This window comes from Chlorocebus sabaeus, chromosome 2 (genome assembly GCF_047675955.1).
Source record: "Chlorocebus sabaeus isolate Y175 chromosome 2, mChlSab1.0.hap1, whole genome shotgun sequence".
Lineage (NCBI taxonomy): Eukaryota > Metazoa > Chordata > Mammalia > Primates > Cercopithecidae > Chlorocebus > Chlorocebus sabaeus.
Genome location: NC_132905.1, coordinates 99,972,269 through 99,998,618, shown reverse-complemented (window position 1 = coordinate 99,998,618; position 26,350 = coordinate 99,972,269). Strand labels below are relative to the sequence as shown.

Here is a 26,350-nt window from a genome sequence, read left to right as displayed (position 1 = left end):
AACTGTGGGCTTTGGGTGGTGGTGATGTGTCCATGTAGGTTCATCAGCCGTGACAAATTCTGAGTGTGGGTGTGTGCACTTGTAGGCCCAGCTGCTTGGGAGGCTGAGGCAGGAGGATCTCTTGAGCCCAGGAATTCGAGGCTGCAGTGAGCCGTGATCATGCCACTTGCCCTTCAGCCTGGGCAGCAGAGCGAGACCTTGTCTCAAAAAGGTACCACTTTGGTGCAGGACGTTGATAATAGGGGAGGCTGTGCATTTGTTGGGGCAGAGAGTGGGGAAATCTCTGTACCTTCCTCTCAATGTTGCTGAGAACCTAAAACTCCTCTAAAAACAGTCTTGAAAAAGACAAAAGCACAAAGGAAACCAGAGAATATTTCAAGTTGAATGAGAATAAAAATATGACATTAGAATTTGTGGGGTGTAAAGCTTGATGCCCGGGCTCCACAACCACAGGAAACGGACAAACTACCTGACGGCCACAATTGTCAGCAAAATGCACATGAGGGAAAAATAGAAACTGTCAGTAGCGTTGTGTCTTTTAATAAATTGATTTAGAAATTTAAAACCTTCCCAGAGGAAATCTAGGTCTAGATAGCTTCACAGGTGAATTCTATCCGACGTTTAAGAAGGAACACCCGGCCGGGAGCGGTGGCTCAAGCCTATAATCCCAGCACTTTGGGAGGCCGAGTCGGGCGGATCATGAGGTCAGGAGATCGAGACCATCCTGGCTAACATGGTGAAACCCCATCTCTACTAAAAAATACAACAACAACAACAAAAAATTAGCCAGGCGAGGTGGCGGGCGCCTGTAGTCCCAGCTACTCGGGAGGCTGAGGCAGGAGAATGGCGTGAACCCGGGAGGCGGAGCTTGCAGTGAGCTGAGATCCGGCCACCGCACTCCAGCCTGGGCGACAGAGCGAGACTCCGTCTCAAAAAAAAAAAAAAAAAAAAGGAGGAACACCCAGAAAATGGCATGGAACCCCTGCGGCTGATTTTAAAAGGCCAGTGTTCCAAAGCCAGACCAAGACATCACAAGAAAAGGAGTTCCCCTGTGAGCATAAAAATACTTAAGATATTAATAAATTGAATCCAGTGCTATATTAAAAGGATAATGTGTCAAGATCAGAAAACTGTCAGAGTGTTGATAGGTCCGTGGCTGGAGAGTACGTGATGTCAGGAGAAGGCTTCCTTGGAGCGGGAAGAAGATGGCATTTAAAATATGATGGGAGGAGCCACAACAGGAAAAGCCATTCAGGGCCCCGTCGGGCTCAGAGTGGGGGGCGCATCTGTGACTCACTCCTCACTTCTCTCTCTGCCCTGCATCCTGGACGTGCAGGGGCATGCCCTCGTCAGTGGGCTGTGTCTGGGCCCCCGTTGTCTTGATCTGAGGTGTGAGCCCTGTGGTGCAGCCAGGCGGGCTGGGTTGTGTCAGGAACGCTTGGGGTATAGCAACCTCCATTCTCCACAAAGCCTGACTCGAGACTCTCTCCTGGAAGCAACGTTCCCCTAATGTGGCCGCCCAGGCTGAATGAAGGTGGTGTTCTCCTTGGGGGCGTCTGCACGTGAGTGCCCGTCACAGGGCTGGAGGTGTGGCCGGCCCACTGGGTTGGTGGTGGGTGCCTGTCACAGGGCTGGAGGTGTGGCCGGCCCACTGGGTTGGTGGTGGTGGGTGCCCGTCACAGGGCTGGAGGTGTGGCCGGCCCACTGGGTTGGTGGTGGTGGGTGCCCATCACAGGGCTGGAGGTGTGGCCGGCCCAGTGGGTCGTGTTTTCTGGACTATGTCCCTTCCCACAAGGATGAGATGACCCTTCTGTTGCATCCCGGCTGCTGATAAAATGAGACTCTCGGAGCCAAGAAACAACACTAAGGTGATTTACTTTCCCAAGTAATTGGAGAAGCAGGGAGTCAGGTTGGGTTTCAAGATGGTCACACTGACCGAGGACAGACGCCTGCTCTAGCAGGACCCTGTGAGCCACAGCCCTGCGTGACGGCCCGAGGGGCCATGGCCATGGGTTGGGGCCATCCTCAGTTAGGTGCAGGCAGGAGCAGTGCAGTCAGGAACAATTGGTGTCTTAGACATGGGCGCTCGTGGTCCAAGGGGTGGACAGGCACTGCTGGACCCTTCTCATTGGGGAGTGAGGTCAGCAGGTGGCCTCCAGCCCAGCCCTCAGGGCCACCCAGCGCCCCTCAGCATGTGGGGCCAATCGTGGGGCCCATGGTGGGGCTGCCCCAGGCTGGTCTCCCCCCAGGCTGGTCTCCTCCCCAGGGTGGTCTCCCTGCCAGGCCAGTCTCCTCCCCAGGGTGGTCTCCCTGCCAGGCCAGTCTCCCCCCCAGGCCAGTCTCCCCCTCCAGGCCGGTCTCCTCCCCAGGCCAGTCTCCCCCTCCAGGCCGGTCTCCTCCCCACAAGACTGGACTTCCCCCAGGCTGGTCTCCCCCCAGGCTGATCTCCCCCCAAGGCTTGTCTCCCCCCAGGCTGGTCTCCCCCCAGGCTGGTCTCTCCCCAGGCTGGTCTCCCCCCAAGGCTGCTCTCCTCCCCAGGCTACTCCTCCCCAGGCTGCTCTCCTCCCCAGGCTGGTCTCCCCATAAGGCTGGTTTCCCCTCCAGGCTGGTCTCCCCACCGAGGCTGGTCTCACCGCAAGGCTGGTCTCCCCCCAGGCTGGTCTCCCCCTAGGCTGGTCTCCCCCCAGGCTGGTCTCCCCCCAAGGCTGCTCTCCTCCCCAGGCTACTCTCCTCCCCAGGCTGGTCTCCCCACAAGGCTGGTCTCCCCTCCAGGCTGGTCTCCCCACCGAGGCTGGTCTCACCCCAAGGCTGGTCTCCCCGCAGGCTGGTCTCCTCCCCAGACTGGTCTCCTCCAGCTGCCCTCACCAGCCCCTCCTTTCTCAAATGTGGGTGCCAAGGATGGGCCCTGATGAACACCTGCACACCAGATGCCACCCTGGGTGCTGGGGCCCACAGGAAACTGCACTGGGATCCCTGTGTCCTGGGCAGGTCCTGTGGGAAGTGCAGCCCACGTGCTCCTCAGGTGAAGGCAGCGTCCCCACCCAGCCTGAGGACTCCACACAGGGTGGACGCCCAACCCTGGCTGGACCGCTCACTGGAGAGGGGCTTGGACGCCCCCTTGGAGTGCAGTCCCGACATCCCGTACCTGCCTCATGTCCTTGGCATTCTCGGCCCCGGTCGTGGTGTGGGAGTGGCTGCCTGTGCACACCACGGGCCTCCAGCTTCACGGCCTCAACGGGGCCACGAGCCATCGCCGGGTCAGGCGGGGGTGCCGGGCACCTCATCACTAGGGCAGTGACATCACAAGGCGCAGAAGGCAGCAGTGGCTACGGAACTCCGTGCCTGGGCTGTTTCTGTGGTGCCTGCGGGCTCTGGGCTCCCACCTCCATGGGGCTGCAGGAGCCGTGAGGGACGAGGAGGGACGCGCCCGCCATGGCTGAGGGCGGCGAGCTGATGAGCCGGCTTCTGAGCGAGAACGCAGACCTGAAGAAGCAGGTGCGCCTCCTGAAGGAGAATCAGATGCTGCGGCGGCTGCTCAGCCAGAGCTGCCAGGAAGGTGGCAGCCACGACCTGCTCCCACCCAGGGCGCCCACCTACCCCGAGGCCGGCTCCCCCGGGAGTGGAGGTAAGGCACCACCTGGCTCACGTGGCCCAAGGGTCCAGCCTGGTGGATGGGGGGTCGTCGGATATCTGCTCCCCGGGAGTTGAGGGGGGCAGGCAGCTCCCTGATGCGGGAGGTCACGGGCACCTTTCACACCCTCAGGTCTGAGTAAAGCAAGACCAGGTGGTGGGGTCTGCTGTTGCCCTCAGGTGAGGCCCCTCCCCTCCAGGCCCACTCCGGTGAAGTGGGAGTGGTCAGCTGCAGTCATGGAAGTGCCGCCGTAGGGGTAGAGCAGGTGGCGTGCAGGCTTGTGGGCCTCCAGGGCCCCAGGCAGCTCTTCCAGGCTGGGCCTGGCTGGCAGTTTGCTCTGCTGCGTGTGTCTCCTCCTCCTGGGTCAGGGGCGAGCGGGATGTCAGACCAGCCACACGAGTCCCATGGGTGCTGTGTCCCATCCACTCACATCCCCGGCCAGAGCTAGCTAGGCCAGCCCTGTGGTAGGAAGGTCCCACCCCAGGGAGGCCCCAGAGTGGGCCAGGGGAGCGGGTGGGGACGAGTGGGCACCTGTCCCTGGGGGGTGGGAGTGTGCGGCCATGATCCACTCACCACATAGTATTGACTCCAACCTTCTGTGGCTTATTGAAAAATATATATATAGGGTTTGATCACTTTCTGCAAAGTAGTAGGCTTTATTCTAAAAGTTTTGGGAAAACATTCCCCGTTTCTGCGTGTGATTTGGGGTGTGGCTGACAGTTGTGCCCTTGACTCTTCATTGGGATGGTGGGCAGAGGACAGAGGACCCAGCATTTCCTGGGACTCCCATGGCCAACCTCAGCTTCCCACCCGGCTGGGCCGGGAAAGGACGTGGTCAGCCTGCCTGGTCCTGGACGATGGAGCAGGCAGCCTCGCCAGTGCCTGTGAACGCTGCCGTCTGCAAGCGCGAGCCATGCCCGGGAGGCCAGCTCTGCCACTCACCAAGGGGACACACCAGCACCTGCACTGGGCTGGTCGCTCCCTGAGTCCTTCCCAAACGCCGGCCACCACCCTCAGATGTGCACTCTGAGCAGGCTCAGCGTGCAGGAGGTGCTCTCCGCAACCAGGCCCCAGGCCCTGCTCCGAGCTCCGTGGACAAGCCTGAGAGCGAGCGTGTCTGGAAGAAAAGAGGGGAATCCATGGCAGCATCCCCACACCTTCAGTCTCCGGCAACAGGCAGGGGCTCCTCGCAGGGAACTGGGAGGAGAGCACCTCACCAGGAGGCGCGGGGACAGTGTGGCTGGGGAACCTGGCACCTGGGGGCCATGCTGTGCGAGGCCCCGGGTTCTGAGTCTCCATCAGCAGCCACTGAGCCCCACGCTCACCACAGGGCGTTAGCTGGGCAGACCTGCGCTTATGGCACTGCGCCACATGCAGGGTCCCGTTCCCAGCACTTGTGAGGCCCAGGCACTGTGGCTGCAAAAGGGCCCTTAATCTGTTTGGTGCGTGCAGACCACCACAGGCTGCGTGCCCTGGGCTGCGTTGCCGTCCTCCTCTCCAAGAAGGAATCACCCTGGGCCGGACCTCAGGGCTGGACAGAGTGCTGGGGTGTCCCCTGGCAGGAGAGGGGCAGACCCTCAACCCTTGCCCAGGCTGTGCAGTCCCCAGAGGGACCCTTGTCAGGGGCTGAGTCAGGGCAGGGTCTCCATGACCATGGCTAGAGCCCCTGCCCTTGGGTCACCTTGGCAAACCCAGGTCTTGCTGGACACAGGTCTTGGGAGGAGCCTCAACCTGAGGCCAGCAGGCCTTCCACAGAGGGCCTTGGAGCCCCCGCCACAGGGTGTGGGGCAGGCTCAGTGTGGCCCAGGCTGGCAGTGGGGAGGGGCCAGGGCAAGGCCACACACAGCGTGTGGTGCACCCTTGATGCTCTGGGCCTCAGCATGTGCTTGGGAACGTACCTGGGGCTGTGGGACGCTGCATTCAGGACCAGCCCTCAGCGGGACTGGGGTTGGGAAAATCAGCACTGAGCTCCTGCATACAAGGAGAAGTTTATAAACAAGAGAACCACCACCAGCAATGTTTGCATGTTGCCAAGACTTCCTCAGTGTCTGTATTCAAAACAGGATGAGTAAAAACCTGCTTTTCTTACAGATTCAACAACACGTGCTCATGGTAAACTTATAAACGCCGTGGAGGATGCAAGGTTTAAGGGCCACGCCTCTGGCCCCCCTCCCCAAAGGCAGCCACAATCCATGTTTCCTTGGGTTTTCTCTGGAACTTTGATGGAGATCTGTGTGTCTGTGTATATTTTTGGTCCACCTACACAGGACTGTGCTGTTCCGCAACTTGACTTTTGCCCCTTAACCATCCATTTCACTGTCATTCCCCATCAGTCCTCATCTGCAGCTCTCCCTGGCACACTTGAACCCTGGGCTCCTCCTGTGGGGGCCGCAGGCAGGCAGCACTGTTCCCAGTTCTCAGTGACCACAGACGCTGCTGCCTTGGGTGGCCTGCGCAGGCACCCTGTCTCTTTGTGTAGGATATCCCACACGGGGGTCCTCGGGTCAAAGGCTGTGTGCATTTGAAATGTTGAAATAGACATGGTCAAACGCTCTCCGAAAGGCCCCTACACCCCACTAATGGAGGAGGAGGGTGCCGCTCCGGCATCGTTCCAACATCACAGGAGTGCTCATCTGTCCCTGTCAGCTGGGCAGCAAGGCCCCCAGGTCTTCTCACCCAGGTTTCCAAGTGAGTGATGCGTAGGGCCAGTGGGAGCAGCAGTCCTCTGCCTCCCCTCCCGGCTGCCCCATCTCATTTCCCTCGGGATCGTCCTGGTCCCTCCAGACTGCCACGATGCCACTTGCCATGTCTCCACTGGAGAGGTGTCCCCTGAGGACAGCCAGGCCCCCCCAGATTGCCCACTCGCTCCCTGGTTATTTGTGGTGGATTGTCAGATGATTTCAAACAGTGGTGAGGATTCGCTATGTGCAACTCCTGGTCACTCCTTCCCTCTTACATGATAGAAGATCATTCCTGTGTTGTTCGATGTGTTTTTAAATGGCCACGCAATATTGCAGATTCAGATGAACCACAATGTAATGAATTCTCCTTCGGTTTGAAATTAAAGTTTTTCTTCCCCTTGAGGTAAATAACACCACAAAAAAGGTTTTAAGAGTTGTTATATTTAGGGTTATTTCCTTTGGATTTCTTTTTTTGATGTGTGTGTGATTTTTTTACTTTTATGGAGATGGGATCTTCTGTGTTGCCCAGGCTGGTCTTGAACTCCTGGCCTTAAGGGATCCTTCTGTCTTGACTTCCTAAAATGCTGGGATTACAAGTGTGAGCCACTGTGCCTGGCCTGTTATTTTTTTTTCTTTTTGAGACAGGGTCTCTGTTCCCCAGGCTGGAGTGCAGTGGCATGATCATGGCTCACTGCAGCCTTGACCTTCCTCTGGGGCTCAAGCAGTCCTCCTACCTCAGCCTACTGAGTAGCTGGGACTACAGGTGCTTGCCACCATGAGCGGCTAATTAATTTTTTTTTTTTTTTGTAGAGACAGGGTCTCCCTATGTTTCCCAGGCCAGTCCCAAACTCCTGGGCTCAAGCGATCCTCCCATCTTGGCCTCCCAAACCGTTGGGATTACAGGCATGAGCCACTGTCCAGCAGGATTTATGTTTTTAAAAATAGAATCATTGGTTCAGAAGGCAGGAGTAAATGGTGTTTTGTTTGTTTGTTTTTGAGACAGAGTCTGGCTCTGTCACCCAGGCTGGAGTGCAGTGGTGTCATCTTGAATCACTGCAACCTCTGCCTCCCGGGTTCAAGCAATTCTCCTGCCTCACCCTCCCCAGTAGCTGGAATTAAAGGCACACACCACCATGCCCGGCTACCTTTTGTATTTTTAGTAGAGACGGGTTTTTGCCATGTTGGCCAGGCTGATCTTGAACTCCTGACCTCAGGTGATCCACCCACCTCAGCCTCCCAAAGTGCTGGGATTACAGGCATGAACCACAGCGCCTGACCATGTATTTCTTTTTTAAAAACCTTTAAGGTTCAGGGGTACAAGTGCAGGCTTGTTACACAGGTGAACTTGTGTCATGGGGCTTCGTTGTACAGATTATTTTGTCACCCAAGTATTAAGCCTAGTACATTAGTTATTCTTCCTGATCCTCTCCCTCCTCTTACCCTTCACCATCTGGTAGGCCTCAGTGTCTGTTGTTCCCCTCTGTGTGTCTATGTGTTCTCGTTATTTAGCTCCCACTTACAAGTAAGAGCATGCGGCATTTGGTTTTCTGTTCCTGCGTTAGTTTGCTAAGGATAATGGCCTCCAGCTCCATCCATGTTCATGCAAAGGACATGATCTCATTTTTTTTTTTTGAGATGGAGTTTCACGCTTGTTGCCCAGACTGGAGTGCAATGGTGCGATCTTGGCTCACTGCAACCTCCACTTCCCGGATTCAAGTGATTCTCCTGTCTCAGCCTTCCAAGTAGCTGGGATTACAGGCATACACCACCATGCCCAGCTAATTTTGTATTTTTAGTAGAGACGGGTTTTCACCATGTTGGTCAGGCTGGTCTTGAACTCTTTTTTTTTTTTTTTTTTTTTTTTGAGACGGAGTCTCGCTCTGTTGCCCAGGCTGGAGTGCAGTGGCCGGATCTCAGCTCACTGCAAGCTCCGCCTCCCGGGTTTACGCTATTCTCCTGCCTCAGCCTCCCGAGTAGCTGGGACTACAGGCGCCCGCCACCTCGCCTGGCTAATTTTTTGTTGTTGTTGTTGTATTTTTTAGTAGAGATGGGGTTTCACCAGGTTAGCCAGGATGGTCTTGATCTCCTGACCTCGTGATCCGCCCGTCTCGGCCTCCCAAAGCGCTGGGATTACAGGCTTGAGCCACCGCGCCCGGCCCGGTCTTGAACTCTTGACCTCAGGTGATCCACCTGCCTTGGCCTCCCAAAGTACTGGGATTACAGGCGTGAGCCACTGCTCCCTGCTGACCTCGTTCTTTTTTGTGGCTGAATAATATTCCGTGGTGCCTATGTACCACATTTTCTTTATCCAGTCTACCACTGATGGGCATTTAAGTCGATTCCATGTCTTTGCTATTGTGAATAGTCTGCAGTGAACACATGCGTGCATGTGTCTCTGTAATACAGTGATTTATATTCCTTTGGGTATGTACTCAGTAACGGAGTTGCTGGGTTGAATGGTGTTTCTGTTTTTAGGTCTTTGAGGAATCGCCACACTGTCTTCCACAATGGCCGAACTAATTTATACTCCCACTAACAGTGTATAGGCATTTCTTTTTCTCTACAATGTTGCCAGTATCTGTTGTTTTTTGACTTTTTAATTATAGCCATTCTGATAGGTGTGAGATGGTGTCTCATTGTGGTTTTTATTTACATTTCTTTAATAAGCAGTGATGTTGAGCTCTTTTTTCATATGCTCATTGGCTGTATGTATGTCTTTAGAAAACTGTTCATGTCCTTTGCCCACTTTTGAGTGTGGTTGTTTGTTTTTTTCTTGTAGATTTATTTAAGTTCCTTATAGATGCTGAGTATTAGACCTTTGTTAGATGCATTAGTTTGCAAAAATTTTCTCCCATTCTGTAGGTTTGCTGTTTACTCTGTTGATAGTTTATTTTGCTGTGCAGAAGCTCTTTAATTAGATGCCATTAGTCAATTTTTGCTTTTGTTGCAATTGCTTTTAGCATCTTTGTCATGAAATCTTTGCCCATCCCTGTGTTCTGAATGGCATTGCCTAGGTTGTCTTCCAGGGTTTTTATAGTTTTGAGTTTTACATCTAAGTCTACAATCTGTCTTGAGTTGATTTTTGTATATGGTGTAAGGAAAGGGTCCAATTTCAGTCTTCAGCATATGGCTAGCTAGTTATCCCAGCACCATTTATTGAATAGGGAATCCTTTCCTCATTGCTTGTTTTTGTCAGGTTTGTTGAAGATCAGATGGTTATAAGTGTGCAAACTTATTTCTGAGTTCTGTGTTCTGTTCTGTTGATCTATGTACCATGCTGTTTTGATTATCGTAGCCCTGTAGTATAGTTTGAAGTTGGGTAGTGTGATGCCTAAAGCTTTGTTATTTTTGCTTAGGATTGCCTTGGCTGTTCGGGCTCTTTTTTGGTTCCATATGAATTTTTAAACAGTTTTTTTCTAGTTCTGTAATTAATCTCAATGGTATTTTAATAAGAACACCATTGACTCTATAAATTACTTTGGTCAGTATGACCATTTTTATGATATTGATTCTTCCTATCCATGAACGTGGAATGTTTTTCCATTTGTGTCATTTCTGATTTCTTTGAGAAGTGTTTTGTAGTTCTCCTTGTAGACATCCTCTACCTCCCTAGTTAGCTGTATTCCTAGGTATTTTATTCTTTTTGTGGCAGTTGTGAATGGGAGTTCATTCCATTTGATTTGGCTCTTGGCTTAATTGTTGTTGGTATACAGGAATGTTGGTGATTTTTGCACATTGATTTTGTATCCTGAGACTTTGCTGAAGTTGTTTATCAGCTTAAGAAGCTAGGTTGAGACTATGGCGTTTTCTTGGTATAAGATCATGTCGTCTGCAAACAGGGATAGTTTGACTTCCTCTCTTCCTATTTGGATGCCCTTTATTTCTTTCTTTTGCCTCATGGCTCTGATCAAGACTTCCAATACTATGTTGAATAGGAGTGGTGAGAGAGCATTCTTGTCTTGTGCCAGTTTTCGAGGGGAATGCTTCCAGCTTTTCCCCATTCAGTATGATGTTGGTTGTGAGTTTGTCATAGATAGCTCTTACTATTTTGAGGTATGTTCCTTCAATACCTAGTTTATTGAATGTTTTTAACATGAAGGGGTGTTGAATTTTATTGAAAGCCTTTTTTGCTCTATTAAGATAATCATGTGGTTTTTGTCTTCAGTTCTGTTTATGTAATGAATCACATTTATTGGTTTATGTTGAACCTACCTTGCATCCCAGGGATAAAACCTATTTGATAGTGGTGGATAAGCTTTTTGATGTGCTGCTGGATTGGTTTGCCAGTATTTTGTTGAAGATTTTTGCATCAGTGTTCATCAAGGATATTGGCCTGAAGTTACCTTTTTTTGTTGCATCTCTGCCATGTTTTGGTATCAGGATGATGCTGGCCTCATAGAATGAGTTAGGGAGAAGACTCTCCTCAACTTTTTGGAATAGTTTCAGCAGGAATGGTACCAGCTCTTCTTTGTACATCTGGTACAATTCAGCTGTGAATCCATCTGGTCCTGGCTTTTTTTGGTTGGTAGGCTATTTATTATTGACTCAATTTTAGAGCTTGTTATTGCTCTGTTCAGGGATTCCATTTATTCCTAGTTCAGTCTTGGGAGGGTGTATGTGTCCAGGAACTTACCCATTTTTTTCCTAGATTTTCTGGTTTATGTGTATAGAAGTTTTCATAATATTCTCTGATGGTTGGTTGTATTTTTGCGGGGTCAGTGGTAATATACCCTTTATTTCTGATTGTGTTTATTTGAATCTTCTCTCTTTTTTTCTTTATTAGTCTAGCTAGTGGTATATCTATTTTATTAATTTTTTCAAAAAAAACAGCTCCTGGATTTGTTGATGTTTCAGATGGCTTTTTGTGTCTCAATCTCCTTCAGTTCAGCTTTGATTTTGGTTATTTCTTGTTTTCTGCTAGCTTTGGGATTTGTTTGCTCTTGATTCTCTGGACTGGACTCAAACCGGACCAGACTGGCTCAAACCGGACTCAAACCGGACCAGACCGGCTCAAACCGGACTCAAACCGGACAAGACCGGCTCAAACCGGTTTTGACCGGCTCAAACCCAACCAGACCGGCACAAACTGGATCCAACCCGACGAGACCGGCTCTTAGACTGACTCAAACCGGTTTTGACCGGCTCAAACCGGACTCAAACCGGACCAGACCGGCTCAAACCGATTTTGATCGGCTCAAACTAGACCAGACCGGCTCAACCGGATCAAACCGGACCAGACCAGCTCAAACTGGATCAAACCAGAGCAGACCGGCTCAAACCTGTTTTGACCATATTAGACCGGCTCAAATCGGTTTTAACTGGCTCAAATCGAGTTAAATTCTCTAGTTTTTTACGGACCAGACCGGCTCAAACCGGTTTTGACCGGCTCAAACCAGACTCAAACCGGACAAGACCGGCTCAAACCGTTGTTGACTGGCTCAAACAAAACTCAAACCGGACCAGACCGGCTCAAAGCGGTGTTGACCGGCTCAAACCGGACTCAAACCAGACCAGAATGGCTCAAACCGATTTTGACCGGCTCAAACCGTACTAGAAAAAAACTGGTCTAGTTTTTTTTAGCTGTGATATTAGGTTGATTGATTGAGATCTTTCCAACTTTTTGATGTGGACATTTAATGCTATAAATTTCCCTCTTAACACTGCCTTAGCTGTGTCCTAGAGATTCTGGTATGTTGTATTTTTGTTCTCATTAGCTTCCAGGAACTTCTTGATTTCTGCCTTAGTTTTACTATTTACGCAAAAGTCATTCAGGGGCAGGTTATTCAATTTCCATGTAATTGTGTGGTTCTGAGTGAATTTGTTAGGCTTGATTTCTAATTGTGTCTGTTGTGGTCTGAGAGATTGTTATAATTCCAGTTCTTTTGCATTTGCTGAGGAGTATTTTACTTCCAATTATGTGACTGAATTTAGGGTGTGTGCCATGTGGCAATGAGAAGAATGTATATTCTATTGTTTTGGGGTGGAGAGTTCTGTAGATATCTATCAGGTACATTTGATCCAGTGCTGAGTTCATGTCCTGAATATCTTTGTTAATTTTCTGTCTCAATTATCTGTCTAATACTGTCAGTGTGGTGTTAAAGTCTCTCGCTATTATTATGTGGGAATCTAAGCCTCCTTGAAGGTCTCTAAGAACTTGCTTTATAAATCTTGGTGCTCTTGTGTTGGGTGCATATATATTTAGTGTAGTTAGGTCTGCTTGTTAAATGGAACCCTTCACCATTGTGTAATGCTCTTCTTTGTCTTTTTTAATATTCATTGGTTTAAAATCTGTTTTGTCAGAAACTATGATTGCAACCCTGCAATTGTAGTTTTCCATTTGCTTGGTAGATTTTTCTCCATGCCTTTATTTTGAGCCTATTGTGTTATTGCATGTGAGATGGGTCTCTTGAAGACAGCATACCAATGAGTCTTGGTTCTTTATCTAACTTGCCATTCTGTGTCTTTTTTTTGAGACAGAGTCTTGCTCTGTCTCCTAGGCTGGAGTGTGGTAGCACAATCTCGGCTCACTGCAACCTCCGCCGCCTGGGTTGAAATGATTCTCCTGCCTCAGCCTCCCAAGTAGGTGGAATTACAGGCATCCACCACCATGCCTGGCCAATTTTTGTTATTTTTTAGGAGAGACGAGGTTTCATCATGTTGGCCAGGCTGGTTGTGTACTCCTGGCCTCAAGTGATTTGCCTGCTTTAGCCTCCCAGAGTGCTGGGATTACAGACGTGAGTCACCATACCTGGTCTGTTTGATGACCTTGAGGTTTTGATTGTGGTGTAAGGTGGATTCAGCCAACTGGCTTCATTTATGGGATATTTAAGGGGCCAGTGCCCAGCTCCCAACTCCTGGACTGCATGCTTTAGCTCTGGGGTACTTGTTTTGGGCCCTGACTTTGTTCTCTGGCTCCTTGAGGTTTGAAATCCACTGCACTGGGGGACTGAGGTACTGCAGCTACAGCAGAATGGCTGGCAGATGCAGGGTGCCTGCCTTCCTGTGGGGGTTCACCACAGTGGTGGTGGCAAAGCAGCTGAGGTGGGCATGGGGGGCTCCTGCTGGAGACTGTGCAGTCACTGTGGAGGTACTGTAGGCATGGGGCGGGGTGCTGGTGGGCACAGGTCTAGGTGCCTTTTCTGTGTCCTGCAAGCAGGAGTCATCACTCAGGGTCCAGGAGGATCCACCATTCTCTGCTCAGTGTTAGGTCAAGGGCAGGGTGCTGGTGGGTATGGGGCTTGCTGGCTCTGTGTGTGCCAAGGCTTCATCTGCAATGGAAGTCTGTGGGGAAAGGGAAGGCCGATTGGACTCCTGTGTGCTGGTGGGGGAAGGAAATCAAACCCACCTGTGCAGACACCAGCTGAGTGATGTGGCGAGTTGCCTGGGCCCAGGGGAAGCTGCAGTATGAGGAGGGAGTGGGCGGGGTGGTGTGTGGCCACTGGGGCTGTCTCGCTGGAGCTCTCCACTGGTCAGGCACAGTCTGCCAGCACAGAAGCAATGGCAAAGGCCCCCAGGGTACCCAAGACCGCCTTGCAAGCAGGCATGGCCAAGCTGGAACCCCAGGAGAAGCCAGAAGACCAAGGGGTGCTCAGGTCGGACCGGTCCCATCTGATGGGCAAGACCAACCTGCAGAGATCAGGTCTGACGCTTCCCCTAGGCCCAAAGTCTCCTATGGGAGCAAGTCAAGCCTGGGGAGTGGCCATCCCTGGCTGTGTTCCCACACTAGACCCTCTGGGTTCCGCTTCAGCTAACTGCTGCCCCCACCACTTCTCTAAGCAGCTCTCTCTGCCAACTAGAGTGTCCATGATGGCCACGGGGTCTCCCCCAGCTGGGGATCCACAGGGCCATGGCAACAGCTCCTTGCCCATTTAACTCCCCCATTTTCCCAGAGCGGTTGTGGGTCCAAAAATGAGTACCAGTGCTCAGTAGTCCCAGGCAGGGTTCCCAGCTTTCTCCCCTTCAGCCCAGCTTTGGTGCGCTCCCTCCATCTGCCCTCAGCACCTTCCCTCTGAAGATGTGTTAAAAGCTCACCAGTCATCTCAGGCCCTCTGTGGGAGCTATATCGCCTGGCTGCATCTGGCCGGCCATCCCACCCCTCCAGTCCACATGAACTTCTTATTTCTGTTTTTGTCCTTATTACTCAGAACTCGGGCTTTGGCCTCGACTTTCATGGGGTCTCTTCCAGGGAAGGTGAGAGGGTTCAGCTGCATCCTGGTCCTCCTGACCAGCTGTGGGAGGGACCAACGGTCCCATCTGCCCAGAGGAGGGAGGTTTGCACAGGCCGGATGCTGGGGAAGAGTCCTTCCAGTTCTTACTTTTGGAAAACAGAAAATTTGAGAAATGGCTCATCTTGTTCAGCGTTTATGAGCCTGTCTCTGTACCAGTGGAGGTAACTCAGCTTCTTGCCAGGGACTGTATTTGGGATCTTGCTACGCTGCACAGCCACTGGGCTCCGCACACCCTGCCTCTTGCTTTCCACCCCCATTTGTGCTCTGCATCTCCCTGCTTTGTGCTCTGCAGAACCCCCACCTCGTGCTCTGTGCACCTCCCGCCTCGTGCTCTGCACACCCCTGCCTCGTGCTCTGCATACACCTGCCTCGTGCTCCGCGCACCTCCCGCCTCCTGCACCGCGCACCTCCCGCCTCCTGCTCCGCGCACCTCCCGCCTCCTGCTCCGCGCACCTCTCGCCTCCTGCTCCGCGCACCTCCCGCCTCCTGCTCCGCGCACCTCCCGCCTCCTGCTCCGCGCATCCCCGCCTCCTGCTCCGCGCATCCCCGCCTCCTGCTCTGGGCACGTCCCGCCTCCTGCTCTGGGCACGTCCCGCCTCCTGCTCTGGGCATCCCCGCCTCCTGCTCTGGGCATCCCCGCCTCGTGCTCTGCGCACCTCCCGCCTCGTGCTCTGCGCATCCCCGCCTCGTGCTCTGCGCATCCCCGCCTCGTGCTCTGTGCACACCCTGCCTCGTGCTCTGCGCACCTCCTGCCTCGTGCTCTGCGCACCCTGCCTTGTGCTCTGTGCATCTCCCACCTCACGCTCTGTGCATCTCCCACCTCACGCTCTGCACCTCTACCTCATGTCTGTGTACACTTGTGTCTCGTGCTGTCTGTTCTTGATCATGTTTGGATGAGACTTTGTGCAATAATTTTTGGCCTGGCCATGGCTTTCTGTTTTTTTCTGGGGGTTATCTTTGTAGGAATTTGACATCAGAGTTGTGACAAATTTTGAAACCTAATTGAGCATCTTTTAACCTGTTCTATGGTCTCCAGTCTCATTTGTATGGTGTCGGGATTATGACTTGTTGGGGAAGTTGGCAGACTCACCCACAGACCATCCAGGCCTGCAGCCCTTTGGGGAATAATCATTTTATAACTTCTAGATTTTCCTTGTGTATTGGTTCATTTAGGTTTTCTACTTCTTATTGAGTCACTTGAAAGTAATTTTCCAGGAGATATCTCCTTTTATTGAAACTTTAATTAATACACAATTGTACATAATATTCTTTTATAATTTGAAAAGTATCTAGGGTGGGAGCCTGTGAAGCCCGAGGACTCCAGGCCTCCCATGTGGCAGGAGGCCAGGCACACATTAATGACTTTGCTTCTTTTGAACACTTTTTTTCCTTGGAAAACATTTCAGATGGAAGATTAGTTGGTTGGTTCCTTTGTAGGCACTTTGTTTGTTTGTTTGTTTGTTTTTGTTTTTGTTTTGAGACGGAGTCTTGCTCTGTTGCCCAGGCTGGATTGCAGTGGCATGATCTCAGCTCACTGCAAGCTCCGGTAGACACATTTTAAGGTATAATTTTTTTATATGGCTCTGAACACTTTCTCTAATATGTATTTGCTTTATTGCTAGGAGAATACTCATGACATGGAGGTAGAATAGAATTTTATAAGCCATAAAGGCATAGATAAGCTAAATTTGACCAGGGATTAGGGAAATGCCACATGACCTCATCAGCCTGGTTGGGGAATACTCAGTCCTCGTGAGGGTGTGGGGCCAGGAGCTGTTGGTGGGCATGGACCCTCCCCCTTGGTGTGGAGAGCAAAGAAAGTGCACACACGTGAGCCCAGCGTTGGACAACAGAGGGTGCTCATGGAGCAGGAGGCTCCTCCCGGGAGGCCGATTACCGCTGTGTGTTTGCAAGGAAACATGGAAACAGGCCCTGTCCATCAACAGGGCAAGGGATAAAAATTCACTGTGTGTGTATGTGTGTGTGCTCATGTGTACAGAGGTGCCAGGAAACAGTTAAATGAACTAGGGAGCTACCAGACGGCTCAACGTGGATACATCTCAGAGATAATGCAGCAGCAAAAAGTTCTGTTGCAGAATAAAATGTGTAGGGTGGTAGCATTTATGTACAATTTAAGAAGCATATAGAAGTCATTCTCCAGTGTGTATGGGCGCACAGGCAGGCAGGAGGCACATGGAGGCCTGCCCACTTGCTGTGCCCATAGACGCAGTGCTCCCACGGGCGGGATGGGCACCTGTGGCCACTTCACCACATCCAGCTCCTCCTTTTGCACCTGAGGCCTGAGGGGAAGGAGGATGCTCTGAAGCCAGGGAAACCCCAGCAGGTGTTGAAGCTTGGGGTGGGGTGCATACAGTTTGTTACCATGTTCTCTGTACTTCTCAGGAATGTTTTAGGAGCATCAGCCTGACTTCTCATCCCTTTCCTCCCCACCTCAGTTCCGGATTTCGGAAGGTTCACGAGTGTTGCCGACACACCCTCCCAGCTGCAGACATCCTCCCTGGAGGACCTGCTGTGCTCACATGCCCCCCTGTCCAGCGAGGACGACACCTCCCCGGGCTGTGCAGCCCCCTCCCAGTCACCCTTCAAGGCCTTCCTCGGTCCCCCGGAGCTGCACAGCCACCGAGGCACCGACAGGAAGCTGTCCCCGCTCCTGAGCCCCTTGCAAGACTCACTGGTGGACAAGACCTTGCTGGAGCCCAGGGAGATGGTCCGGCCTAAGAAGGTGTGCTTCTCGGAGAGCAGCCTGCCTACCGGGGACAGGACCAGGAGGAGCTACTACCTCAACGGTATGGCCAGGTGCGGGGACGCCTGGGCGGGCCCCCAGTGCTGTTGGTAGCTGTGGGGAGGGCGCGTCTGGGTGGTCAGGCAGGGCCGTTTCTCCATCGCGTCACACAGAGTGGAGGGAGGAGAGCCAGGCTGGGAGGCTGGGGTCCGAGGCTGTGTCTGTCCTAGTCTTTTGCCAAGAAAAAATGCGTTGCTTGTCTTCTTGGGAAGGGTTCTTTACGTGTCTGGATGCGAGTCCTTTTTTAGGTGTATGTTTTGCAGATACGGTCTCCCACTCCAAGGTTTTCCACTTCCATCATGTTTTTTGATGAGCAAAACTGTTTCATTTGATGATGTCCAGTTTATTGATTTTTCTTTTGTAGTTTATGCTTTTTATGTTCAGTTTAAGAAATCTTTGCCAAGCCCAAGGTCACACAGATTCTCTCCTATGTGGTGTTCTAGAAGTTTTTTAGTTTAGGTTTTACATGTAGGTCTCTGATCAATTCCAAGATAATTTTCATGTATGGTGTGAGGTTTGCATGTAGATATCCACCTGAGGCTCAGGCTAACCCCCCACCTCAGCCTCCCAGGTATCTGGGACTACAGGTATATGCCACCAGGCCTGGCTAATTTTTTGCTTTTTGTGTTTTTGTTGTTGTAGAGATGGGATTTTGCTCCGATGCCTAGGTTGGTCTTGAACTCCTGGACTGAAGTAATTCGCCTGCCTCAGCCTCCCAAAGTGCTGGGATTACAGGCATGAGCCAACATGCCTGGCCTGTCAATTTTATTTATCTTTTCAAATAACCAATTTTTTGTTACATTGATCTTTTGTATTGTTTTCTTCATTTAAATTTCATTTATTTCTGCTCTGATCTTAATTATTTTTCTTCTAATTTTGGATTTGGTTTGCTCATGCTTTTCTAGCTCTGTGAGATGAATCATTAGCTTGTTTATTTGAAGTTTTTCTACTTTTTGATGTAGGCACTAATAGCTGTAAACTCTTAATACTTATCGCTATAGCTCTTAGTATGGCTTTTGCTGTGTCTAGTACATACTAGGTTTTGGTATGTTGTGTTTCCATTATCATTTGTTTCAAGACATTTTAAAATTTCCTTCTTAATTTCTTCATTGATGCACTGGCCATTCAGGAGCATATTGTTTAATTTCTGTGTGTTGGTATAGTTTCCAAAATTCCTTTTGTTATTGATTTCCTTTTATTCCATTGTGGTCAGAGAAGATACTTGATACAATTTCAATTGTTTGATTTTTTTTTTTTTTTGAGACGGAGTCTCGCTCTGTTGCCCAGGCTGGAGTGCAGTGACCGGATCTCGGCTCACTGCAAGCTCTGCCTCCCGGGTTCACGCCATTCTCCTGCCTCAGCCTCCTGAGTAATTGGGACTACAGGCGCCCGCCACCTCGCCCGGCTAGTGTTTTTGTATTTTTTAGTAGAGACGGGGTTTTACCGTGTTAGCCAGGATGGTCTCGATCTCCTGACCTCGTGATCCGCCCGTCTCGGCCTCCCAAAGTGCTGGGATTACAGGCTTGAGCCACCGCGCCCGGCCAATTGTTTGATTTTTAAAGACTTGTTTTGCAGCCTAACATATGCTCTATCCTTGAGAATGATCCATGTGCTTACGAGAAGCGTGTGTATTCAGCACCTGTTGGATGAAATGTTCTGTAAATATCTATTATGTTCATTTGGTCTATAGTATCGATTAAGTCTGATATTCTTTGATTTTCTGTCTTAAAGATCTGCCAAGGGTGAAAATGGGTCTTGAAGTCTCCAGTTACTATTGTATTGGGGTCTGTCTCTCGCTTTAGCTCTGGTAATATTTGCTTTACATATCTGGGTGCTCCAGTGTTGGGTGCATATATATTTACAACTGTTACATCCGCTTGTTGAATTGACCCCCTAATCATTACCTTCTTTGTCTCTTTTTATAGTTTTTGTCTTGAAATCTGCTTTGATGAAGTATGGCTACTACTGCTCTTTTTTGGTTCTCATTTGCATGGAATATCATTTTCTATCCCTTTATTTTCAGTCTATGTGTGTCTTTGTAGGCAAAGTGTATTTCCTGTAGGCAATAGATGGTTGGGTCTTTTTTTTTTTTTTTTTTTTAATCTATTCAGCCACTCCTCCGTCTTTTGTTTGGAGAGTTTAGTCTATTTACATTCAAAGTTTCTTGTTTTTTTTTTTTTTTTTTTCCCCCAGACAGAGTCTTGCTCTCTCGCCCAGGCTGGAGTGCAGAGGTGCGATATCAGCTCACTGCAAGCTCCGCCTCCCGGGTTCACACCATTCTCCTGCTTCAGCCTCCCGAGTAGCTGGGACTGCAGGCACCCGCCACCACGCCCAGCTAATTTTTTGTATTTTTTAGTAGAGACGGGGTTTCACCATGTTAGCCAGGATGGTCTTGATCTGCTGACCTCGTGATCCGCTCACTTCAGCCTCCCAAAGTGCTGGGATTACAGGCGTGAGCCACCGCGCCTGGCCTGTTTTTGACCAAACTCACACACCATCATTCATCGATTTGACGGTGCTGTAATTTTTTTTTTTTTTTTTTTTTTGAGACAAAGTCTCACTTTGATGCCCAGGCTGGAGTGCAGTGGCACAATCTTGGCTCACTGCAACCTCCATCTCCTGGGTTCAAGCAATTCTCATGCCTCAGCCACCTGAGTAGCTGAGATTACAGCCACATGCCACCAGGCCCAGCTAATCTTTGTATTTTTAGTAGAGATAGGGTTTTGCCATGTTGGCCAGGCTGGTCTCGAACTCCTGACCTCAAGTGATCCACCCCCCTCGGCCTCCCAAAGTACTGGGATTGCAGGCATGAACCACTGTGCCCGGCCTATTTACATTCAAAGTTATTATTGATAAGGACTTACTCCTGCCATTTTGTTATTTGTTTTCTCATTGTTTTGTGGTCTTCCCTCCTCTTTATCTAGAAGAGTTTGTGTTGAATTGGTGTTATTTATTCCTTAAGTGGTAGAATTCACTGCTGAAACTACCTGAGCCTTGAATGGTCTCTATAGGAACATTTTTCCCCTACAAATTCCATTTTATTGATAATATCAACTGAAATTAAGGCTGTTGAGACAGAAATAATTCGATAAAGATTTGTTGGAAGCCAAATGTGAGGATCAACCCACAGGAACACACCCACAAAGCTAAGAGTGTTCTGGAACGTAAGTCAGAAGACTTCTATAGGAGAGGCTATAGGAGAAGGGAAAGGACTCCTCATACTCATGTTGCCCTTTCTTTGGAGGGTACAACACAGAGGTTACAAGCATTGGCTACAGATGATAACACACAGGCCAACCCGTCTCTGTGCAAGACAGTCAGTAAACCTTTATGATTCAGGAATGAATCAGCGTCCTTTCAGTGCATTAATCAGCACATCAGCAATCTGAGGGAATCGTGGTAAGATTCTTTTCTCAGGGATCATCAATCACAAGGTCTTCCCAAGGCCAGTTTGGAAGTCTGTTTCCTGTCAAATGTGACCTGTAAGGTTATCAGATAGAAGGCTATTCAGATTATGTGTTTCTTCTTGAGTGAACTTTGGTAGTTTGTGTCTTTTAAGGAATCAATCAATTTCATCTAGGTTGTCAAAGTTATTGGCATAAAGTCATTCGTAATACTTCCTTATTATCCTTTTTATGTCTATAGAATCTGTGGTAGTGGCATCTCTAATTTCCGTTAGTGGTAATTTTTGTCTTCTTTCTTTTTTCCCCTAAGTCTGGCTACAGGTTTATCAATGTATGGCCTTTTTTCTTTGAAGAATAGGTTTTTGGCTGGATCTTACAGAGCACAGGTTGGACTAGAAATCATTTCTAGAACCTATATTAGAATCATTTCTCACCTATAGCATGTTTCTTCTACCTACTTTATGCCTTGGTAGGTGGGGATGAGAGAAAGAGCTTGATTCTTTTTTTTTTTTTTGAGATGGAGTCTCACCCTGTTGCCCAGGCTAGAGTGCAGTAGCGTGATCTTGGCTCACTGCAACCTCCACTTCCCAGGTTCAAGCCATTCTCCTGCCTCAGCCTCCCGAGTAGCTGGGATTACAGGCGCATGCCACCACACCTGGCTAATTTTTGTATTTTTAGTAGAGACAGGGTTTCACCATTTTTGCCAAGCTGGTCTCGAACTCCTGACCTCGTGATCCACCCACCACGGCCTCCGAAAGTGCTGGGATTACAGGCGTGAGCCACCGTGCCTGACCAAGAGCTTGATTCTTGATGACAGAAATACAATGATACAGAAGGAGGAGATTATACCTGCTCCTCCACACCCCTTATTGGCCCTAACATACTTCTGTGTAGTGTGTTGGCGTACCTCTTCTGCACGTTGACTAACCTCTTCTGCACGTTGACGTACCTCTTCTGCAGTCTTGAAAAGTTATTGGGAAAGAAATACAGTGAAAACTACAAACATTATTGAAAGGAATGAAGAAGTCATCAATGACCAGGCACGGTGGCTCACACCTGTAATCCCAGCATTTTGGAAGGCTGAGATGGGCAGATCTCTTGAGCCCAGGAGTTCAAGACCAGCCTGGGCAACAGGGCAAAACCCCATCTCTACCAACCCCCCACCCCCCAGATTAGCTGGGCGTAGTGGTGCATGCCTGTGGTCCCAGCTATTCAGGAGGCTGAGGTGGGAGGATCACTTGAGCCCAGAAGATAGAGGTTGCAGTGAGCTGAGATCGTGCCACTACACTCCAGCCTGAGTGACAGAGTGAGACCCTTTCTCCAAAAAACAAACAAAAAATAAATAAAAATAAATAAACAGAAAAACATCTTGTGTTAACAGATTAGAAGACTTTATATTGTTTAATAATCAATAATTTTGATATGGATTACATTGGATCTACAGATCCATGCAATCCCAATCAGAATCCCAGTGGATTGACAGAAATTGACAAGCAGAAACTTAAATTCATATAGAAGTGTAAGGAACCAGAATAGGTAAAACAATCTTGGAAAGGGAGAACAACATTCCCAAGTTTCAAAGCTGACTGTAAAACTTACAGTTACCAAGACTGTGGTACTGCCATAAGGATGGACATACAGATCAATGCAATGGAATTGGAAGGTCAGAAATAAACCCGTACGTAGATGGTTTTCAACAAGAGTGCCAAGACATTTCAGTAGGGATAGAATACTGTTTAACAAGTGGTGCTGGAACAAGGAGGTAAGCCAAAGAATGAAGCTGGGCCTTATTCCATAGCACACACAAAAATTAACTCAAAATGGATCAAAGACCTAAGAGGTCCCAAAGAACTGAGACCAGAAAACTCATAGAAAAGCCATAAGGGTAAATCTTCGTGACCTTGGATTTGGCAATGGATTCTTAGCACACCAAAAGCATGAGCAAAGAGACAAACAGACAAATTGGACTTCATCAAAAGTAAAACAAAACAAAAAACTTTTGTGCTTCAAAGGACAGTATTAAAAAAATGAAAAGCCAACCCAGAGAATGGGAGAAAACATTTGTAAATTGTGCATTTGAAATGGGACTAGTATGCAGAATATTTAAGAACTCTGACAATTCAACAGTAAGAAGACAAATAATCCAATGAAAAATCGCTATACGACCTGAGTAGATATTTCTCCAAAGAAGATACAGTATATAAATGGCCAATAAGCACGTGAGAAGATGCTAACATCACTAGACATTAGTGAAATGCAAATGAGATGCTGTTTCCCATCCCTCAGGAAAAAGATGGACAAGGTCATGTGCTGTTACGGACTCAGATGCCATCAGAGGCTGTCCTGGGGCGGGGGGTTTGGAAGCAGGTTTTGTGGGGGCATTGGAGACTCCTAAGTAATGTCGAGGAAGTAATTAAAATAGAACGTCCTGGGCCAGGCATGGTGGCTCACGTCTGTAATCCCAGCACTATGGGAGGCCCAGGTGGGTGGATCACCTGAGGTCAGCAGTTCGAGACCAGCCTGGCCAACATGGTGAAACCCCATCTCTACTAAAAATACAAAAACTTAGCTGGGTGTGGTGGCATGCAGCTATAGTCCCAGCTACTCGGGAGGTTGAGGCAGGAGAATCGCTTGAGCTCGGGAGGCGGAGGTTGCAATGAGTGGAGATGGCACCACTGCACTCCAGCCTGGATGATAGAGCGAGACTCCGTCTTAAAAAAAAGAATGTTCTGCCAATCCAGCGATCATCTTCTCAGAGGTAGGAAAGAATGAAGCCATTTTACTGAATAAACATTAAAGCAGCCTTTGATGCCCAGAGGTTGCCAAGACAGAGGAAGGGGTGAGGTCCCCCTTCCTCCCAGGCAAGCCGACTGGCCCTATTCCACAGGCGTCCTCACTGGAGGGGACCCGTCCGAACTCACATCTCCAGGGCCGGGTTCCTCTGTCCTCGCAGGGCCAGCGCTGGGGCAGGCTCCCCCGTGACAGGGGACCAGTTCCCACCCCCAAGATTAAAAGGTTTACCTCATCCCAAAGGGACAGAGGGGAGCCGAGGACAGGGCGAAGGGAAACCTGTCTTACCCTTTGGCACTTTAAGAAGCTCCTTTTCTTTCAGATTCTATTTGCCAGACAGTGGGAGGTGGCGGCAGGCGGAGGGGAGGCGGATGGAGGAGCCGCCCCCCACGTGGCCGGGGGACAGGGGGCGGTGGGGAACCCTCTGGGGCAATGGATCCTCGCGCTCCCCTGACCTTGTCCCCGGCCTTCCCTCCCCCAGAGATCCAGAGCTTCGCGGGCGCCGAGAAGGACGCGCGCGTGGTGGGCGAGATCGCCTTCCAGCTGGACCGCCGCATCCTGGCCTACGTGTTTCCCGGCGTGACGCGGCTCTACGGCTTCACGGTGGCCAACATCCCCGAGAAGATCAAGCAGGTGCGCCCCGCGGGGAGGGCGCGGCCAGAAGGGTGCGGGGCGCTCGGTTCGTCCTTGTGAGGCCCCCAGATCTTGGCTCTTGTCCGGGCGCTGTCCGCGGGAGGGGACCCCGGGGACCCAGGAGGGTGGGGCAGGGGTCGGCCCTGGGCCTGGAAGTCCCCGTCCGAGGACCCCGAGGTCCCCCCCGCCTCCGCCATCCATGCGCTGCGCCCACAGACCTCCATCAAGTCCCTGGACGGCTCCGTGGACGAGAAGAAGCTGCGCGAGCTGACGCAGCGCTACCTGGCCCTGAGCGCGCGCCTGGAGAAGCTGGGCTACAGCCGCGACGTGCACCCGGCGTTCAGCGAGTTCCTCATCAACACCTACGGAATCCTGAAGCAGCGGCCCGACCTGCGCGCCAACCCCCTGCACAGCAGCCCGGCCGCGCTGCGCAAGCTGGTCATCGACGTGGTGCCCCCCAAGTTCCTGGGCGACTCGCTGCTGCTGCTCAACTGCCTGTGCGAGCTCTCCAAGGAGGACAGCAAGCCACTCTTCGCCTGGTGAGCCGCCCCGCGCCCACCGCCGTGCCTGCAGTAAACGCGTTTGTTCCAACGCGGAGGCCGTGGTGCCTCCTGCGCGTCCTCCCGGAGGGGAAAGGGCCGCGCCCCCCGCGCGCGAGGCCGGAGCAGGCGCCTCTCCCGCCCGTGCTGGGCCCCGACCGCAGCCCGCCGCCGCCCGCACCTGCGGAGTGCTTGTCACCCCTCATTAAAGTCATCCGTTTGCTTGTCTGCCTTTACTAAACTCTGGCTCTTTGAGGGCGTGGAGGGCGCCTGCAGGAAGCGCCGCTCGGTGCTCCTGGCGGGAAGCCGGGAAGGAGCCGCAGGCTGCAGGGACCCCCGCTCCCCACTTTCTTCTCCGCCCTCCTCCACCCCCCCCCCCCCGGGCCTCCGCACTCACCTGCTTTCCCGCCCGGGACGACGAGTCCTGTCCCAGTTTGAGTTTCCCCAAATGCGGAGCTGGGGTAAGGAGTTGGTTCTGGCGGATGGTTGCGCACCCCTGCAGGCAAAATGGAAACGCAGCCCCTTGTTCAAAAGCGAAGAATTCGAAGAATTCGAAAGGGCAACAGCCGAGCGTTACAGTGAACCGGGGCCTTAGGACTGAGCGGTGGCAACGCAGGCGGGCGAGCGCCAGGGAGCCCTGGAGACCATGGGGGTGCCGGGGGTGGGCGAGTACAGGGGAGCCGCGGAGACCATGGGGGTGCCGGGGGTGGGCGAGTACAGGGGAGCCGCGGAGACCATGGGGGTGCCGGGGGTGGGCGAGCGCCAGGGAACCCTGAGACCGTGGGCGTGCCGGGGGTGGGCGAGCGCCAGGGAGCTCCAAGACTGTGGGCGTTCTGGGGGTGGGCGAGCGCCAGGGAGCCCTGGAGACCATGGGGATGCTGGGGGTGGGCGAGCACAGGGGAGCCCCGGAGACCATGGGGGTGCCGGGGGTGGGTGAACGCCTGGGAACTCCGAGACCATGGGGGTGCACTTTGCGCCATACTGGAGCGGGGAGCTGGGGAGCTTACCCATCAATTCCCCTCCCCCTGGGTCATCTCCCTGCAGGAGGCCAGAACGACAGGCACTCTGAATTGGCGAGACCTTGGGGCTGAGGAGATACCCAGTTCCAAAGTGCCCTGGAACAAGGGGCATTTACCGTGTCTCAGGGGAGTCTTGGCTCACGCCGCACAAGCCAGCGTGCTCAGCCTGGCCCCACACTGTCTCAGCAATAGTGGCGGGGACGGCAGGGCTGTCACACATTAACAGTTCAGAGCCCGATGGAGGCTGCTGGGGACCCCATTCTGGCTGGTAGCTAGGACATTCAGCTCCCAGGTGCAGATGGGCTGGATCCTGGGGTGGGCGCCCAACTTCATGCCCCGCAGATGTGGGGCCCGCTGGCCTGGGAAGCTCTGGCTGGGTGCTGATTTCTGGCCTTATGTTTGGGGATCGCCTGTGGCCACACCCGCACTGGGCTGGCTCTGTGGTTGGGCCAGGAGCTTTGGGCCCCAGGCCTAGGGCTGCAGCCACATAGTCTCAGCTGGGTGATCCATGCCCCCTTCCCCTCGGTGCCAGTGAGTGGATACTTCCAGCAAGCCTGGGATAGGCAGGGCTGTGATGAAACGCACCAGGATTGAGTTCAGTTGGGTGTGGTGGGATACAGAC

General features: G+C 51.5%; 1 protein-coding gene across 2 annotated transcripts; it reads left to right on the top strand.

Annotated features, from left to right (window-relative positions):
• The first annotated feature begins 979 nt into the window (after positions 1-979).
• Positions 980-24,932, top strand: SPATC1L (spermatogenesis and centriole associated 1 like). Of its 2 annotated transcripts, XM_073011324.1 has the most exons (6): positions 980-1,562; positions 1,796-1,868; positions 2,989-3,625; positions 16,997-17,347; positions 24,019-24,170; positions 24,387-24,932. In XM_073011324.1, exons 3-6 carry the CDS (start codon positions 3,433-3,435, stop codon positions 24,711-24,713), a joined length of 1,023 nt encoding a protein of 340 aa, XP_072867425.1. In that variant the 5' UTR covers positions 980-1,562; positions 1,796-1,868; positions 2,989-3,432; the 3' UTR covers positions 24,714-24,932. The 2 variants fall into 2 exon arrangements, with proteins under 2 accessions (XP_072867425.1, XP_072867424.1); XM_073011323.1 differs by having other exon boundaries at positions 980-3,625.
• Positions 24,933-26,350: the final 1,418 nt, after the last annotated feature.